The following is a 20,099-nucleotide window of genomic DNA, read 5'->3' on the forward strand; positions in this document are numbered from 1 at the left end:
CTGTACGCCATCTGGACTCTTAGGGAATCTTTCATCCTCTGAAAAAATTATCTCCAGTACAGCTAACTCCCTTAAGCACCGGATACCTTGTTCCATCGTGTTCCACTGTCCTTGCTGTACGTGGAGGTCCTCTTTGCAAAGGTATCTCTCCCTCACACTGGACAACAGTCGCCGCCAGAGGCTGAGAGTTTCCTGCCTCCTTCCAATCCCTTGATCAATGACTACATCTCGAGACAGGGATCCCAGCTGTCTGGCTTCACTCCCATCTAGGATCGTATCGTTAGCTGCGGCATCCCAGATTCGGAGCAGCCAGGTCAGAATGGACTCGTTCGCCTGTCGTGTGAACTCTCTCCGGAGCTCACGTAGCTCACCCAGGGATAGGGACCGAGTGATTATTTCTGGTTCTGTCTCCTCCGGTGGATGTGAAGGTCCCGCCTCTTCGTCATCATTTGCTATACGGACTGATTTAGTCTTTGATTTCCTTTTCTGGACAGGGGCGACTGCTATTGGTTTTGCTTGTTCTTCTGGCTCCTCGATGGTTTGTGTGGACACGGTGCCGGTTGGTTTATTTCTTTCTCTCTCTGACTCAGCTGTGGTTTGGGTGGACGTGGTGTCTGCGGATTTGCTCCTTCTCTCCTCGCCCTGACAGTGCTGTACCATGTCAAGTAGTGCCCGGTAGGCAGTGGTCAGGGCCCAGCAGGTTGCTGTGAACTGGCCATCTCTGGAGCTGCCAGAGCATTTTTCTTTCACCAGTCTTATCATGCTAACAGGATCCTGCAGTTGTTCAGGGGTGAATTTCCACATCACTGGAGGAGAAAATTTCTCCAAATACTGGTCGATGTCCTCCCACTTCCCGTGCCACTCAGCATTATCTGCTCCCAGGGCAGGAGTCCAAACAACCTCCCTAGAAGGCCCTGTTCTGACCCTAAACATGGTGTAGACAGTACAGAGCAGAAAAAGCAACACTAACAATAACATTATGCTGTCCTTAACATCAAAAGGGAACTCAATCTTTTCAAAAACTGTTGTAGCAGGTCTGAAGGGGAAGAAGGAGGTGAGAGGCTGGAAACAACCATTCCATCCTGTTCCTCCAAAGGGCTGGGTGCGATTTTTAATGAGGTCCCAGAGGTAGCAACCTAAACCAGGACAGGCAAACAAGACTGAATACACATTTACAATGAAACTCATTGCTTCTGATGTTATGATGACATAAATATAGTATACTAATAAAGCAATTTGGATCCCTCTCCCTGGTCTTAAAGAGAGCATCAAAACAGGCAAATAATACCCCATCTGTGGAAATATGAACAGGCTCAGATACAACATCCATGTGAGTGCATCAAACAACATGGTGATCAGGGAGTTTCTATATCCAAATAGACAAATGCTTAAAATGAAATTGTGATTCTGACTTCTCTCTCTGCCCCACGTTGGGCGCCAAAAATGTGCTGGTTTAAAGGTAAACCAGCAGGGGAAATGAACTCAACTCAAAAGAGAGACCACAAGTCAGAATAACAATTTAATAAAACAACACAACAAGTATGATTATACAGACAAAAAACCGGTTTCAATCCACAAAAACCCAAATGTACAACCCAGCACCCTGGGACATGAACAAAAGGGTATGAGGACTGGAACATCTACAGGCCTCTACTGCTAACAATTTCTGGGAAATGGCATGGAAGGCTATAGAATACACAGTTTTGGGTTACACCCATATCATGATGAACTGGTCTCAGCTGTCCTAACTAGGAGGTTACACTGGCCTGATGTTCAAACTGAAAATCAGGAAGAACATTTCTGCATACATTATTTCATCCATCAGGAAGTTTGTGTGCTCCTTGTCAGATCACACCTGCAGGATTATAGCAGCAGTGATACCAAAACACTCAGTTTTGTTGTAGGTTCCATGAATCAGTTCCCATGAAAACATGAGAGCACAGGTTTCAGGATGGAACTGCATTTGGGTGTAAACCCAGGATTTATGGACTGACTGTCCTGCTCAGCTCCTGGTGCTTGATTATATCATGTACCTGCCAGCTTTAATTTTCCAACATTTATTTTCCCATGTTGAAAGGACACAAAAGGAGAAAATTCTTCCTATACTGGTGCAGCCAGTCTTTTACTCTTCATTGTATCATGGATTCTGGTGCAATGCCCATTAAAATTACAGTGTAATAACTGTTGATGTGATTTGGCTCTTTAGTAGCAAAACCATAAGTTGTTCAGATGCTCTGTTGGATGTGAACTTTGCAAACAGTGCTACATTTCAATGTCTCACACAGATTCTAAATATCCCTGTTGAGGAGCATTGCCATCTTCCAAACAATTCAGTTGATTCTGTACAACAGCAAGAATTATCATGCTTCTCTCTGTTCTTCCTTAAAATGCAACATCCATTATGTACACTAATTAAAATGCTCTATAAACTCAGTTCCTGGTGTATCTTGCAGTTCTTAGAATTCTGGGCTTTAGGAAGTATGGCTGTCTCTGGCATGGAAAATTAGGGCACTTTTTCAGAAGCAGGAAGGGAGGCAGTCTCTCAGTCCATTATATTATTTGCACTGGTTATTTCATTCAAACTGCTCCCCCTTCTTCTCCTACACAGCAGACCTCTCAGTGCAGGTCTAAGCTTGTGTGCCTGGCTTCATGGAGGCTGATGGTGCTTGCTGGCTTGGTTCAGAAATTTAAAATATCGCACAATATCAAAAATGTGGAAACAGTCACATTCAGTGAATGAAAAGTCTGACAGGAACTTGCTAGCTGAGGAATTCCACAGAGGTGTCAACAGTTAAAATAAAGGGGACATCCTCCACTTCCACAGGAAGCATTGTTTTGTCTGTGAAATCTCTATTTCTTACAAGAATATCCTTATTAAAAGATATAAAAAAAAGCAGTCCTGCTCCAGTTTTGTAACTTTTTGCTTGCAGTCTTTCAGTTTTTAACTACTATGAGATAACTGAGATCTTATCTGAAAATAATCCATATTTCTTTATTTTATAGTCCAAACACTGAGGTTGAAATTTATTGCATTAAAGCCAGCCAAATCAGCATGAACTCTCTCAAATGTAATGAATTTGGCTACATGTGGAAAAGGCTGAGGCCCAGCCTCGGAGAGGTTTAGGGGTACAGGAACTGCAGAGCATCCTACAACACTTTAAATGGCCAGGGAGGCTGCCAAAGCCCAGCTGCTGGAGAGGAGTGGAAATCAGCACCTTCCCAGGAGGCAGATGTGTCCAAGACACACCATGGCCACAGCCAAGCTGTGGAGCAGCACACAGGACAATTCCTGGGCTCAGGAATTCCCACTAGAGTGGATCATCAGAGGTCAGAGCACTCTGGCTGCAGAAAGAGGAAAACACCTTTTTTTCACTCTTTCAAATCTCAGCCCTTGGGTCAAACACTACAGATTTACAGGAACTTTGGGGTGAAATGGAGGGGAAAGGCTGGATCCTAGGAGGAAGAATGGAGGCGGTTCAGTGTGGAATCCCAGATGTTATGCTACAGTGGATTTTGATACAATAAGACACACTGAGGCCTGATTTGGCCAGGAAGACTAAGGCACTGATTTCTTGAAATCCTCCTCAGCATCTCAGGAGGTAGTGACTGATTCAGTTTGTTTAATACTGTGAGCTGCTCAGGCCTTTAAAGTGCTGTTATTGATTTGGGAATTATTAGCAATGGCAATAGTGATAAATAGTTCTGTGAAATTAGATGAGAGTAAAATACACAGAGCTGTTTAACTCTGTGACAAAATAAACGTTTTCACTTCTACAAAGCTTTTCTGTTATAAACGAACACAAAGAACTAGAAAGGGTTAATTCATAAGCACCAGCTTACTCTCATAGTTTAGAAAAAATACTCTTGTTTCACCAACTTCTTTTAGATTGGGGGAGATTGTGAAGATCCTTGCCCACCTCCTGAATAAAATTCTAAGAACATGGAAGATGATGAAGAAATGCTGAATTGTGTGATAGGCAAGGGATAATAGCTTGTTTTATGGTTACATAAAGTGATATTTCTCCATAATAAACTTAAAGTAAATGAAAAATTTAAACTTTTCAAAATTACCAATGGTAGAAACTTCTGATTCATGAGGATTCAGATCTAGAGAGTAATATTTTGGCTACAAAAAAAGTTGTTTCCACTTCATTCCTAATCTCCCTTTCTGTGGAAAAGTACAATTTTGTTGGGGTTCCCTTGGGATAGTGCTATCTATAAACCTTCCAGGAAAAACCGGTAAGCCTGCTCAGGAAAGAAACCATAAGGGTTGGGAAAATGTGACATCCACATTTGGTTTTGTTTTGCAGTTTGTGTACATTTCCTCAAACACTAAAAGACATTACCATCTATATGGTTACATTTTCCAGCAAGTGTCGCCACTAATTTGGACATGTGGCTTTGTATTATGATTTCAACACTGCTCAAAAATACACAGCCTTTCCTGAAACACAAATAAGGCAATGCCTAACTATCAAAAATGTTCTTTACTTGGCTGTTTAATTGTGTGTAATATATAAAAGCATATATTGAAAAAAGTGGAATTGCTTACCTCAAAAATATAATCTTTTCCATCCTTTCCATGTACAGCTTTAACAGCACAGATGTCCAAACCACCAAATATTTCAGAACAGGTGTCAACCCAAAGCTTGTACCTGTTTCATAAAAATAATTTTTTTCTGTGAGTATCTCATCAGGCTCTTGATTTTCTACAGGCTTACCTAGTAATGTATTCTATATAACATTTGCCCTGTATGAATTTTCCCTGTATTGTCAGTTGTATTTCTCACAGTAGTAGCTTAGAGGTACTGGCCTTATTACTCTGCTTTTCCCAGCAGACTCCAGCAAAGCTATGGCTCTCTATCCTGACGTACTGTTATGCTGGATTCTGTCCCAGTTCAGATTGATCCAAAATTTTGTGTTTGCTCTCAGCTGTGAGTAACCTGAAGATAAGCTGTGCTGAAACACAAACACATTTAGCTCTATCCCACCCTTCATTGCCAAAGGCCTCATGCCAGTACCCCCAGCTGGTTGTGGCTGGGTTGCCACAGAAATTCTCCACAGTAGGAGGATTTATCATCTGACCAGTTTCTTTGGCTTCAGAGATGCCAAAGGCTTTGAGAAAGTAGGCTTGTTTTTTTCTGGGAAATTCAAAGTTGTGCCCGGGTTCAAGTGTGATGGTCCTGCTGCCTATCGTGCTTGGCAGTGTGCTTAGTTCTGGTTGGGTTTTACTCTTGTATCAGGAAGTGAGTGAGTCTCCATCCCAAATTACAGATCCAACTTGTTCCAAAGAGGCAATGATGGCTTTATACCTATGGCACTGAACATGGCAAAAGAGAAATCAAGCCAGAAAACCCTTAAGATGGCACAAGAGAACCAGATGTATGATTTTAAATGTTATATAGCATGCGGACAAGGATAATTGTCTTCATGGAGGGTTACGGGTAACTACAACAAAATTCAATTGGAATTCAAAGAATGCAAAGGAATTCTACAGCTCCTAAAAAAGTCTAGTGTTTCATACAATACCAAACATAAAAACTCCTCTGCTTCTTTTGCAACATCATCGTAAGAAATATGGCCCAAGGAATGGACATTTGACCCATTCTACATGCAGGAATATGATTTATTTTTCTTTCTTTCTCTATGAATAGAGAGATTATCTGACCAACAAGGGGGTGAAGTGGGAATTAGTAGTAAAAGAGTGAGGCAATTTGTGTGATCAAGCCCAGAGCTGCAGGTGACATCAGAACAGAACTGTGCTGGGAACTGCCTGGGGTGACATGAGCTGTGTGTGTTCGTTCAATGGCAAGGACTGACCCAGGGGACACAGAACAACACTGGGAACGTTCATTAACTAACAGCAGAGCTGGGTATGGGATCAGTCTGTGATGAAATGATCCTGAAAGGTTATGCAGGCAGATATCACAGTGACACCAACTGAAGGACAGGATTTGCTTAGAAAAGAACCCAACAAAAAGAAACCATTTATCACGAACTTTCATTGACCAGCACTGGAGTCTAAACCAGAGCTGTTTCCTCTAACAAACTCTCTCCTGCTCCAGCCCTTGGGCCATGATCATAGATTTGCCACCCCAGGATTTTCCATTGCAAAACTCTGCTGTAATAAACAGCATTTCACTGTAGGATCAAAGGAAACTCATTGCTGGGCTGAGAGTCTCATTCATGTACAAGTATCTCCAGTAACAGCATCCTTTCCAAGTGAACTTATTAGGTCACATTCTTTATATTTTCTTATATCAAATCTGTTCCAGTGGAAAAGTTTTTCTTTCCAGCAGAATACAAAGAAATTGATAAAACTGTTTGAAAAGATCCTGATGGTAATATCTAAGAAATGAAAATAATTTTTTCCTGGGGGAAACATGTTTTTTGTCTAATATAAGAGGTTTCTTTGGATGCCTGACAATTTCAACATCTGTAGATGCACTGACTGCACAGTTTGCATGCACTTGTTTATAAATAACTTTTTTTTTGCTGCTAAATCATCTTAGAAAGTCATGAGGACAGCAAAACTTGTCTTTAACAGAAAATATCTGGACTTTATATGAAAACAAAAATGAAGACATTTTCCTTAAAATATTGAAACATGAATCAGATTTGTGAAAGTATTTTTAATAGTCTATCTTCTGCCAACACACACAGAGTTGGAAAAATACAGTTATATTTGGAAAGGGAGGTTTTGGATGGAGTAGCCTGTAGTGTTTTAAACCTGAAGTTTTCACAGTAGGTTTGACAAAAAGTCACAGTTCTTATTTTCCCAGAGTCAATAATACAGTGTGCAGCAGCCCTGGATAATAAATACAACTAATACAGGATTGCTCCCAGTATCTGACAGAAAATATCAGGTGTGCCAAGTGAGGTGGGCACTGTTGGCACAGCTCTCTGTTCTTCTGGAACTATCTGGGGAGCAGAGCCCTTCAAACAGGGGGGCAGTGAGAAAGTGTAACACTGAAATGTGCTGCTCTTCCACCTCCTCTCTGCCCCTTGCTGGGCCACAATCTTTCTTTTCTAATTTCTAGACTCAGATTTGTATTCAGCCAACAATGTCAATCAGTGCTTTCAAAGCACTTCTTCCTCATTCATGGCATGCATTATAAATTAAATGCATCAGATCTGATTGCTCTTGCTGTGTCGTGAAACTGCTTCAACTCTTCAGAAAACTTTATTTTTCTCTCCTCTCCCTTGCTGTGCAGTGTGCACTCAGTGGGTAATCACACATACCCCTTCCTCTTATGAGAAAACATCCATCTTTTCTATGCTTTTGCCTTTGTTAGCTTCAAAGTTTTGGTTTGTTGGACTTTGTTTTAATGTGAAAATACCTATTTATTTTATTATATAAATAGACTATATATAAATATAAGCTCGCAAAATTCACAAAAATTATAAAAAATTACATATTTAATAGATTAAATATTATTAAATAAATATATTATTATTAAACAGGAAAATACCTATTTATAATCTCTAATTATCTTACATTCAAAAATGGAAGCAGAAGCAAAGCACATGGAGTATTTCCAGCAAGTGCAGGGCCAAGGGGAGCATTTCCCACTCCTACTGATACTGTTCATTTTCCTCAGGGTAGAACTGCAATGCCTGTGTTTTCACAGAACAGCCCATGGACTGTAATTACACACACACCAGAGCACAGTCTTGCTTTTCCTTCTCAGTGAAAACATAACCTCACTTGCTAGAGGAAGGTGGGTGGGAATGAGAAAGAGAAAATGCTGTGGCTCCAGTCCATGCCCAGAGCAGAGCTCAGCGAGGACACACAGTCTAGACAGGGCTTGGACAGCAGGGAGCTGCAATTCCCATCTCACTTGTTTTCACCTTTCCAGGGTTCAGTTCCTGTGTCTCCCTCAGCTCGTAAGAGGGACCAAGTGGTAGGTTCCAGACTTAAAACAAACAAACAAACAAACCCCCCAAACACCAGAAAAGGATTACTGTTGAACTGTAAGACCTTTCAAATTACACTTTTATTGTACAAAACTTTTTTTTTAAGTTAAAACTAGTAGCAGCCTTTGGAGAAGCTGAACAACAGAAAATTCGTAGCCATCCAAAAGCTTCTCAGATTTATTTTTTGCAGGGAGAAGAGGTTTAGGTGTTGTGGAGGAACTTGGAGCAAATGGGGACCACAGTAAAGCAAAGTAGAGAGCTGGAATGATGGCATAAGAGAAATAAGCTTCAGTGCATCTCACCAACAGGGGGAAAAGCCTCACAGTGAAGTTTAGCGGAAATTTATAAAAGAAAATAATAGCAATTTAGGATTGAAAGTAGAAAAGAGAAATGTGATTTAAATAGGCAAAGTGAAGACTGTATTGCTTGGTTATAATGAAGGAGGTAGAAAGAGAAAAATTTAAAACAATGTGCATAGGGTAAGACTGAAAGGTAAAAGAGACAAAGAAACCAGAAGAAATGAATGACAGGTTGAATATAAAATTTTTGAAAGGAATTCCAGTAGTTTTCAAGGTGCAGATACAGATGTAGGAACTTAAGGGTGTACATAAGCACCTAAGGCTGTTGCATGTGGTGAGGAGCCATATGGAACTCTTGGGTCATCTTCTTTCACCTAATTGGAAGATTTTCTTTCCCAAAACAAACATAAGACATGCACTTACTGTGAATTGCTTATCAGTACTGTGATTTTCTAAAAATTAATTCAAAATAAAATTCCATTAATTTTTTTAATTACCTTTTACATGAGACTTGACTTACTTATCTGACATAGCAATTTGTTCCAACATTGCAGAGCCCGTGTTTGTCTTCCAGTTTCCAGATATGGAAGTTCTCCTGAAAGGGGGAAAACATTACAAAGAGAGCCAGTGGTTTCATACTTTCACTGTCCATTAAATTACTCTGCTTTTCACATGAACACAGTAGCAGTATTTACACCTTTTTCATACCTGGCATGTTGTAACAGAACATTTAAACCATGAGGAATTCTGAGAGACATTGCCATTGTCAGGAATACTTGGTTGGAGGCACGTTACAAAGTATGACAGTGCTGTGAAATTTCTGCTCCCCGTTTATTCACATAAGACTTTTAAAAAAAACCCTAACCTACTCTGATTGACAGTGTTAGCAAAGAGCTGGGATGATTGTAAAGGGACTGATGGCCTGGAACATACTGGTACTGCAAATGGAAGTGTCCAGAAGCTTCAGCTTGTTGTTTCAAACCCGTTACACTGCAGAGTTAGGTCCCAATACTTAAAAAGTAAGATATCTATAGGGTTTCTAACATCTCTGAAGTGATTTCAGAGCTGTTTTGGAGCTGGATTTCAGGTTCTCCTCCACTTTTCACTCTTTGCTATCTACTAATATAATCTAAATAGTCTATGCCAGGACCTGAGTACACCACCTCCTGTTTAGTCTCTAAGAAAAAAAATCCATGTAAAGTTTTTTTTCTCCTCAGACCTTGGGATTGCTACCAGGGCTGAGAAGATTACTGCTTTCTGAAACCTAAATGCTGCACTGGGAAAAGGCTAAGGATACAAGTTATGAAGTGTTTCCAGTCAGTAAAATCGTAGGAACATCTGTAATGTATTAAAAGTATATTAGGCAGCAGTTATAGTTTTCTCTCCATTTTTCCATTAACATAATTATAAGGGTCAGTAGCAATTGTGGGGGAATATTGACTTTTCTTTGGGAGTCTCATAAACTTAGCTGAATTTTAAAGCACATGATGTCATGTTCTTTGTTGATGGAGAAACTAGTGAGAGGGGAACGTGTATGTAATAAGCCCAGTAATAAGACTGTGTTGTGATTTCTGCTTAATTTTTTTAAGTGATATTTTTATATATTTGTCTACTTGCAAATTAATAATTTTAGGTTCATTACTACTCTACACACACATTCTGGATCAGAGAGATAACACTCCTCACAAATCACAATCCAACTCTATCGCAGAGTTCTCACAGGCAGGGACTGTGCATGGACTATTTTAGGTGGCTTTTAGGAAGCAAGATGTGACCAAATCAGGAAAAAAACATCCTGAGGACTTTTAGCAAGTATTTAGTTCAAGATCCTCAGCTGCAGTGATGTAACCTCAGCCCTAGAGGCTGACTAGAGAAGCAAAGAAGGTTTGCTTTTAGCCCTGCTTTCACTGCCCAACGCCAAAGGCTCCCTGTTGAACCTGAAGAAATCTCACAACTGATGCTTGGTGGGCTCTAAGGATGCTGTAGGGACCAGCTGAGGAAGGAGAGACCTAACTGGAGGAATCTCAGCAGCTTGTGGACTTGACGCAGAAGCCCTTCAGGACCAGAGGGGTTCCATCAGACCATGGTTAACTGCTACAGAACTATCCAACCAGACCATCTGGCACTTTAAACCCTAGCTATGATTTCCGTAATTAACATATGAATTCCTCTACTGACACAGGAAGGTTTCCCACCCTTCTTCACTTTTGATAATTGCTAAGAGTCTTTCACATCGTTATTTCCTCCTCTGTTACTAAACACTGAAAAATAAATAAAACAACTCCTACACTTTTGAGTGCTTTACACTTAGGCTTAGCATGTTTACACTGGATTCGGTCTTTGCAAGAAGGAAGAACTGTTTTAAAATTGCTAAACAATTCATAGTAACTTGAGCTTCCCCTTTTCCAACATCTTCCTGCTTTATTTAGTAGCATTTACAGTACCCAATCCAAATTGCTGAGACAGGGACTGGTCATCAGAAAAATATGTAGAAATGTCTGCTTACTACCCTTGTGTAGGCAGCCTGCTCTGTGGTTTGATCCTCTAGCACTGTTTCTTTGGTTGATGTGCTTTACTTTTGGTTTATTGACCTTTTGATCAAAGTACTTTAAGCTCCGGGTTCAGAGCACTGCTTTTGGAGGGGGGATTTAGATACAGGGCTTTTGTATTTCTGGTTTTGTACATCGTGTGTGACCCTTTTAAACTCTATTTCCTTGAAGTCAGCTGAATTCTGTCCGGGTACCCAGGGCAGTTAAGTATGTGTCACAAAGGGTCCAAGGAGCTGTGGTATTTACAGGGATCCAATGCTGCATTTTGGCCATAATCTCCACTGACAGACAATAAGCACCAGTGTTTGGTGAGTCATGGATCCACTTAAACCACAATTTCCCACAGAATTATAAAACTGAAGCTCTTAATAACTCTCTTTAAACTACAAAAACAAATGTTCAGCTGGTATTTTTTTGCGGTGACTCTCTAAGTGCTCTGTTCCTGTGTCACAGAACAAAATGAAAACCAGCTGTAAAACAATATTCTACTGACATCATGGATATGTATGCACATGAATAATTTTTCAGACATTTGGTAAATCTTCTCCTTTCCATGATGCTTTGTAACAATGGATCAGTATTTCATTTTTGTGTGTGAATAAGCTGTATGAAAGAATCTAGAGAAAAAATGATCACTAGGCTTTTAGTATTTGGATGAACCCATAGTTTCTGAGTAGAAGCTTAAAAATAAAGAAAAGGTAGGAGGAACAGGCTGTCATTTCAACTTATTTTTGCTGTCCCTTAGGTCAACTGCTTCATCTGTGAAAAAGAAAAATTTATGTTTCAAAATGATAAATGTACCATGACTGACTCTTCCAAAATTATTCTAGACGCTGAACAGCATTTAAATTTCAAGTCAAAGGAGAAAAAAGAGTAGCTCTCTCCTACAAAATGTTGCAGTCCAATTTCTACCATAAGGGATGAGCAAACATTACTAATATTGCATCTGGTATGCGGTGATGTATCAGAGTCAGTAAGAGCTGGGCCTTATTCCTAAGACTCTGCCCTTGGGAGCTGTAAGAGTGGGAAAAATCAGCTTAATTTATTATAAAAAAGAGAGGAGGGGAGAGATGGGCAGCACAACACAAGGAATCTACCTGTCAAAGCACCAACAAGAGAGAAAATACCATCCAGACTTGCAGAGGCAGAAATAGTTTCATGAAAAGGTCTGTGATGGAGAAGGAAGGTTGCTGGCACTGGGAGCAGGGTGAGGGCAAGGCTGGTGAATGAGAATCCAAGGGGTAGGAGAGAGCCTAGAGCAACAAAAAAGGTTAGGAACAAGAGGTAAGGACAGGAAGGTCTGGGCAAGCAGTGGGACTGGATCAAGATATGGCCTGCACAGGTAAGAGAGGTGACCTTGGGGTGTAGGAGCACCGTGCTATTAGGAAAAGTAGGATGGGTGTCCTCAGAGAGGGGGTAAAGCCAGAAAAAGTCAACAGTCTGGAGTACCAATGTTAAGACAAACAAGCAGAATTAGAATTAACTTTCCTGAAGCAGCTGGGGATTAAATGCTGTATAATTCAGAAGCATTTTTTAAGATTCTTGTTGCCTTTAGGGAGAGGTGGGGAATGCCCAACACACTGGAATTCTGTAGGGAGCATGTCACAGTTCTGTGTCACTGAAAATCACCAGCAAGGGATTTCAGAAACCTTTCAATCCTCATAAGCTTTTTGGGTGTTCTGCCTTGGTCACTGTGCCCAACTCAGATTTCCAACACACCGTTTCTGCAAAATTTAGATAACTCTGGGTTCAAAACAAATCAGAAAGAGTGAGTGTCCACACTGCTGGGTGGGTCTGACCTATGGGAACAGTATTTCCACCCAGGTCTGTGCTGTGCTTTCTTGAGGCCTCTCAGATGTATTGTGAGTGGCAGATGAACTACTGAGCTGTTCTGGAAAGGCCCAACCTTTGGTGTTCTCCCTCCAGTGCCTGGTCAGTCACAGGTCAGGAGAGACCAGCAGTTACTCAGTTTGGATCCTCTGACAGTCGTGTCTTAGCGGAGAAGTCAACAGTTTGTGACCTTCTGATAGCAACCTAAGGAGATATATTTTTACACATTGGGCAATGGTTCTGCTTTCTCATAGAACTTGTCAGCTGTTCCTAAATTACTTGGCACTTAATGTCAACCCATTTAAAGTATGAAACATTGAAATTATAAAACATTTTATGCATTTGCATTAACCAAGCTCCAACTTTTCCTGCTCCTGGTATTTATACTTTGCTTGGAGTTCAAATGTTTCTACTCATAAAGAACCTGACTGATAAAGAACCTTACAAATGTTGACATACAAGAAATCTCTGATCCCTCCAATGTTCACCAGTTCCTCCAGAAATATCTCTGTGTGTGTACATGGGTGCGCGTATGTAAACGTACATGTGTATTCTTATCTGTATTCTCATATATTTTTGCTGCCTCAGAATCATAAGCATAAGGGAATTAAGCCATGAGATTATCTAACTTGTCTTAAAACCAGGAACAAAATCAGTGTACATCAGATTACATTGCTTGATAATTTAAAATTGATAAGTAAAAATATATATAAACACAGTTACCATAGCTCAACTGCTACACGACAACCTGTTTTGCTGCTCCAGCTTAATGTTGTCTGTGAATATGAAACATCCGCTCATATAGTCATGACCTTTAAACAAACACCTGGATTCCAAAATTAGAAGAGATTTTCCTCCCTCTATGTGAAGGTCACTGCAAGATTGGAATTGTTTTTACATGTGTTATGTTAAAAAGAAAGGGCTTTGTTCCATAAAAGTGTGACAATTCAGATTTGTGTGAATGAATGACATCCAGCTATCCTTAGAGGGAGAAGAAAATTTGATCCTAAGTTGAAAAGACACAAAGGAATCTTTTTTAACAAGTTCCCTACAAAAACAAATCCCCTTCCAACTGTTTCTTTCTTTAAAAGAAAATAATAAGCACAGGTTAGCAGAAAACCGACTCTGGCAGGCTCACATGCTGTCTTATTCTCCTCCTCCCAGTCACAATCAACTTAAAAAATAGTCTTGATAGATCTAAAAAGTCTGAAACACTCTTTCCAGAGAGTATGACAATGGAGGCATGGAGTCACCACATCAGCTCAGAGATTCATCCAACATCATCTCATTGGTGCATATCAATTTTGAAACAAAGCAGGAAAGAATATAAGGTTTTGGCTCACATGTACGCTTTGTAGTTACTGCCTATCTTTTGGATCCTGATGTCATATTTGGAGTCTATGAAGGGCTCAGTGGTGGCGTAGGTCTGAGTAAGTGCTACCACGCTGGCTATGTCCTGAAAATCGTAGTGGTTGTCTACCTTGATCTGCAGTCACCATGTCACAAGACAACAGCATATACAAAAGAAAAAAGAATAATTAGGAATAAAATGTAAAATTTCAGTTGCAAATGGCATTAATGAGAAGTATGTTTTCTGACAGCATGAGTTTATTTTAAAAAGTATAGGATATTTTATCTGATTTCTAGATTCTATAACATTTTTGCATTAAAGTTTCTGCTTTTCTAAGCAAAATATTACCTGTTCATCTATGGAAAGAAAATTGCAGATAGTGGAATTTCATTTTGCCTTAATTTTTTTTTTAAGTGGTGGTTGTCAAATATACATCTGCAAGCGTTAGCATTTTTTAAGGTGTGATAGGCAACCCTAATTTATATAGAGTTCTTGCTGCTTCTATAAATTGCTCAAGTAACTAAATGTATCTGAAGCCCACCATGAAGCTCCTCCCATGAAGGAGGAGCTGAAGGGTCAGGATATCCTGATGAGTGCACATTCACAGGAAGCACAGAGGGTTGGCTCAAATCAGCAGGATCATTATTCTCATTTTTCTCACTTCTCTGCAAGGATTTGGGCTCTGTAGGAGTAAAATTTCCTAGTTGTGGAACACTGTGCTAAGGTGGTTCTAAATGGTACTTAAGCCATCAACTTCAACATCTTGAAATAAGGAGGAGGTGGAAAAGTGGGGAATATTGATCTAGATGGAAAGGGAGGAGACTTTAGTGGACAGAGAGACATCGCTTTTGTCCAAAGGAGGGTAAATCTCTGGGTGACTCAAAGCTGGCTGAAACAGGGAGTAAAAGCGACTCAGAAGAGAAACCTTGGGGCTGGTAGAAAATGGGAGAGGGAAGGTGGATCTCCACCATACTGCTCCAAAGGACATGTCAGAATGGTGAGGAAAGGAGGCAGGGATTAGTATTCCTCATGGTATGTAGTATTAGGAGAGTTTGTAACTCTTTGCAAGTCCAGTGTCTCCTTTGCTTTTACTGTCACCTGGTACTTAAAGGGACCCTGAGGGCCCTCAAGGAGGTGGGACTTGCATGTCAAACAGCATTTAAAAGTCCAGATTCTAACTATTCACTCCCAGCTTTCAGATGGAGAAAGATACAGAGTAATTTGCCATTTGAGAGCCACAAAACTAGACACAAAGCCTGCTTTCAACTTGATTTTCTGAAAATTTACTGGCCTGTACAAGTGTAATTGGGACCACTGGAAACACTCCTGCTGGCAGTGCCCTCAGGGGAGCCTGGGTTATGAGGAGAACCTTCCTTTCCACTCTGACTAAGCAGTTAACAACAAAAGGCTGGCATTTAATCTCTAAGGGTTTAAAAAAACAAACCCTAGATTTATTTCTAGACATATGACATGCTGAACATTTCTGTCCATTATTTTTCTTTTTCTATAAATGAGAGGTGAATATTGAAATAAGGCATAAACATTCTAACACTTCACATATGCAATCCACATAAACTGCAGTTTAATTAGTGGTCAATTCTGCTCTCAATTAAATTGGTTGCTGGATTTCCACTGACTTACTAACTATGAAATAAAGCAAAACAGTGATAGACGAAAGAAGATAACACACAGTATAACTTGTCATAAAATCAGTTTTCTATTTCTATTACTAGTGGTAAACATTATGTTCATGGAGCTTTTGAAGATTCAAGATGATAAATGTAACTATTCTCTGATGATTTGTTTTAAAATCTAAAACACTTAAAGCATTGAAATGTTTTCAGTGAGTGAAGTTACTCTGTAATGACTAGAAATTGGCACTGATAGCCGTGAAATTGGGATTGGAATCATATCCCATCGACCCAGCACTGTGAGATAAGTGATACCAAAACAACTGTACTCACCACTGAAATGCAATTACTTTGGAGAAAGAAAGCAGCAGTTATATAGTGGTATGAAACAATCACAGAGAATACATTAATAAAAGTTCAGTATCAAGCTGAAACTAATAAAGAACCAAGGCAAAACCTTCCCATATTCCCAGGTTCAAAAAGCTGGATTGTGCAACAGATCTTGACTCTCAAAGAGTTTCAGTGCAATCAACCAAATTAATAAACAAGGTTTTGCTTCGAGAAAGCATCTCAGCATATTTCAAAGAGTGTCCTGGGCAGGGCAATGCATAAATTGCAAAGGCCTCCATGTGAAAAAATATTGTGCATATTTCTATTTTCCTGAAGAGAGATGCTTTCTTGAACAACAGACAAGCAGAGATTTGCAAGGATAGGGATCTGAGGCAGAATCTGGACAGTTGAAAAGTAAAATATCCAGGAAAAGAATGAACATGCACAGTACTGTAGACAAACACCCAGGCTCCTGACATGCAATAAGTAGCATCTGCACCTTTCCCATGCCTGAATGAGCATGTCCAATCTTCACAACAACAGGAAAGGTTGGCATTGTTAGCTGAGGGGGGAAACAAAACAGACAGGTTAGAGATAGCAACCAGCAGTTAAAGGATTAAGCAACATCATTTAGGGAAATTATTTAAGTATAATAACAATGAGGCCAAAGCTGCTCTTGCCATGTAGTTACTCGAACTGTTAATCATCTGTGTAATCCTGTGCTTTGATGACTTACTGTGTGTGTTTTCTGAGGTCTGTGTTATTCCCAAGACAGCCAAGTGGTGTATTTCTCTTTTCTATGCCTGTCCTTTGACTTCACTTTTTAACTGAATTTCTGCTGTTTCCTATTTTATGTTTTCCTGCTTGTGTTTTTTTACCCATAAACTCACCCTCCTCAAGGTTATAATCATTAACAAGGTCAAATTAGCCACCTTTTCACCTTGATTTCCATTATTTAGCATGGCTATAGATACATTTTGTGACCTTTTATGAAAGCAGTGATGTTTAATTCACCACGAAGCTTGCTTTAAAGGCAGATCCTGACACAGAACATCCAAGTTTTCTAGGAAAGCTCCAGCATGGAATGCAAGGAATAATTCAGCTATTGGGTAGGAAATCAAATATACAAAAGCATATGAAAACACTTTATTCAGTGTAATGGCAGTGGTTCTGTCTCTCAGAGAGGTCTGTGAATGGTCAGTTTTACTTCCATCATTCATTTGAAGTTTTATATCTCCCAGTCGTGGGCACAGCTGGCACTTCTTTTTCTTCCACCTAAAATGCACATATATTGAACATCTCTCAACCAAGCACAAACACACAGACTTAGTAGAAGAGGATTGTAACTAGAAATAAAAAACTGAACACCTGCAACATGTAATAAAACTGGGAAGCAGTAGGACAGTGTTATGGGCTCCAAAACCTTCATTTAGAACCACATTTCAACGCAGTAAATACAATCAAAGGCAAAGCTGACACTTTAGAAAATGAACTAAGAATTACGAGAGCTTTTATGAGATGTCAGTTTTCCAAATACTTAAAAAGGATTGGCAAGAGATTAAATGGAGTTCACACTTATCTCACTGTGCACAACATTGCACACAAAGACACAGAATTTATATGGAAAATATCATGGGACAGTAAATGACATTGAAATCAAGAATAGGAAGGTCATTTGGTGTTTGGAAATGCCCAAACCTATTTGCAGGTTACAAAGCTGGTTACAATACACACACACTTTTCCTATATTTTAAACATTTATTTTCAATATGATTTAAAGATGTCTGCTTTAAAAATACTGGAACTGCATGAGAACAAGTGGGCATTCACTGAAAGGATCATATTCCACACTACGTACCCTCACATTTCCAGTACAAGACATGAATCTTTCTTTTCTTATATTTTTTTTAATGAACTTTCTCTGATCTTTCTAAAATGCATACTGATGCAATATTATATATAAATATATATATAAAGGACATCTAATCAAATCAAACCAAGTTCTTTGTTTTTTGACAGAATCTCAGTTTCTGCTCTGCCTCATCAAAAGAAACAGAAGGAATCTTTGGATCTACCCTTTTAACACACCAGAGTTTTCAAAGCCTGATGAAGCTACAGGGTCCCACAGTTGGCAGCTACACAACACAGGCTGGGGAGGTTTCTCACTGATTTCTGCATCAAACCCAAAACTAGGGCTAGTGTGTCTTTGGAGGAGAGAACCAGATTTGATTTAAAGACGTGCAGTTTTCCTGGTTAATTTATTTCATAAGTTAAGATCTCATATATGTATCTTCTGCCAGGGCACCCTTGAGCTTTGAAATCCAGGACCACAGGCAAGCAGACCATTCTCAAACCATCTCTTAGTTGTTTATATTACACATGTAACTGCAGCTGCCACATTTCTGTGCGTGTGTAAAGGGAACTTGTATTTTCTTGGAGAAATTCTGGATACTTTGGTTAACATTGCAGGAATTGATAACTGAAAACTCTGAACACCCTTTATTTAACTCTTGTTTATGCACCACTTAAAGCCCTGGTCTTTAAATCTAAAATACATTCAATTGCTTTTTAAAGTTCTGTTTCCATATAACCAGTTTAAGTTAAGGCACATAAGCATGAAAACAGTAGGTTAGTTTCAGAATAGCCATAAGCATTTGCAAAAGCATTATACAGTAAAGGTCACCTATACAGCAATTTAAGAAGAAAGTCCTTGCTAAACTGTAGGAACACGAAGTCCTGCACGGTCAACATCTAGTCACTTGTGGATTGCTTTCAGATTTTAAAGCTAGGCAGGTTTTTTTAATTTTTGGGGGTAAGAGTGGGAACAAATCATTGCCTGACTCAAGAGTCATAAGGACAGGACCACATTTCTATGACTGAACTACAAACCACTGAACTGGGGTTTGTAATGGAAATGCTCTAACTATAGAAATACAAATGGCACTCCTGTAATTAAGAGGACCACATATCTTCCTATGATCCCAAAGCTGTGGAACCCTCTGTGGGCCACAGGAACAAACACCAATTCTTTTTTTTTTTTTTTTTAAAAAAGGAAAAGTATCTGTGCTTTCTACCTCACAAAATGCACTAACATCATTTCCCTCTGGAGCCTGATCCCAAGATTCCATGTGGGACACCGCATCCCAGCACAGCCTGAGGGAAGAGGTGGCAGCTGGGAAAAAGAGCTGAATGATGTGTTTCAAACTTAATAGAAAAAAGACAGCTAGCACAGAAGGCAGACAAAATTAAGTTATCCCAGCACTTCTCTTGTTTTTATCAATCTCTGTGACAGGCCCATGAACCCAGGGCTGATGAAGTTGTAGTTATTTCTATCTATCTATCTATCTATCTGTCTGTCTGTCTATCTATCTACCTATTATATATGATAAAAGTGTGATAGTGATGGTGAAAACTTACTGGTTCCATGATTTTCCCCTTTAATTTACAGTATAATTACTTGATAAGGAGGCACCTTGAAAGAAGATCTATCAATGGATCCACTTTCAACAGAGTGGATACTAGTAGGACTCACTGTGTGTTTGCTTTGGAATGTATCACTGAGGGGCAAAGGCCATTTTACAAAAAAATTCTACAGTGGCAATTAAAAACTGAGGGAAAAAACCCCAAAGACCAACAAGAAATACGGTAAGTTCATAAATATGAGAGATGGAAATGTCTACACTGCATGAAACATTGCACATACATATAATATACACGAAATATGGCAGAATTAAAAAAATAGGATAAACAGCACTTCTAACTTAAATAGCAATGTAATAAACCATCATTATTAATTAGACACAAAACAGAATACTTGGCAAATATGGAATAAAATTTTCTGTAGATAGATATGAATATGATAGGATTGGTAATAAATGTCGATAGCAACTGGAGAAATTGTTATGTAGGAACACATATACAGGTAGTCGAGGTATATACTGATATTTGCTAATACAATGTCATTAATCAAAATAACACCACTGAGTATTCAGCTCAAAAATTGCAAAGATGGATTCAGTCAACACACTTCCATTTATCTGGTTTCAACTTCTCATATTGTTATTTTATGTAAATGTGATGTCTCATTTCAACAGAACACTGACTTAGGATAAGTTGCATGACTCACTTCTATGATTAGAACTAAGTACTACTACTTGAAGACACATTGCCAAGGAGAGCAAACAGCAGATAA

At 39.4% G+C, this 20,099-nt stretch overlaps 1 protein-coding gene across 1 annotated transcript in view; it reads right to left on the minus strand.

Moving 5' to 3' along the window:
- The window catches only part of SYN2 (synapsin II), a 180,484-nt gene that overhangs the window by 38,307 nt on the left and 122,078 nt on the right, over positions 1-20,099 (minus strand). Inside the window, exons 6-9 of the mRNA XM_051793337.1 lie at positions 16,407-16,469; positions 13,939-14,081; positions 8,737-8,811; positions 4,553-4,655 (exon numbers count right to left, since the gene is read on the minus strand). Coding sequence (XP_051649297.1) covers positions 4,553-4,655; positions 8,737-8,811; positions 13,939-14,081; positions 16,407-16,469 — 384 coding nt within the window. The remainder of the gene's footprint in view (positions 1-4,552; positions 4,656-8,736; positions 8,812-13,938; positions 14,082-16,406; positions 16,470-20,099) is intronic.

Source organism: Manacus candei, unplaced genomic scaffold (assembly GCF_025592945.1).
Source record: "Manacus candei isolate 608988 ecotype Guabito, Panama unplaced genomic scaffold, ASM2559294v1 h1tg000036l, whole genome shotgun sequence".
NCBI lineage: Eukaryota > Metazoa > Chordata > Aves > Passeriformes > Pipridae > Manacus > Manacus candei.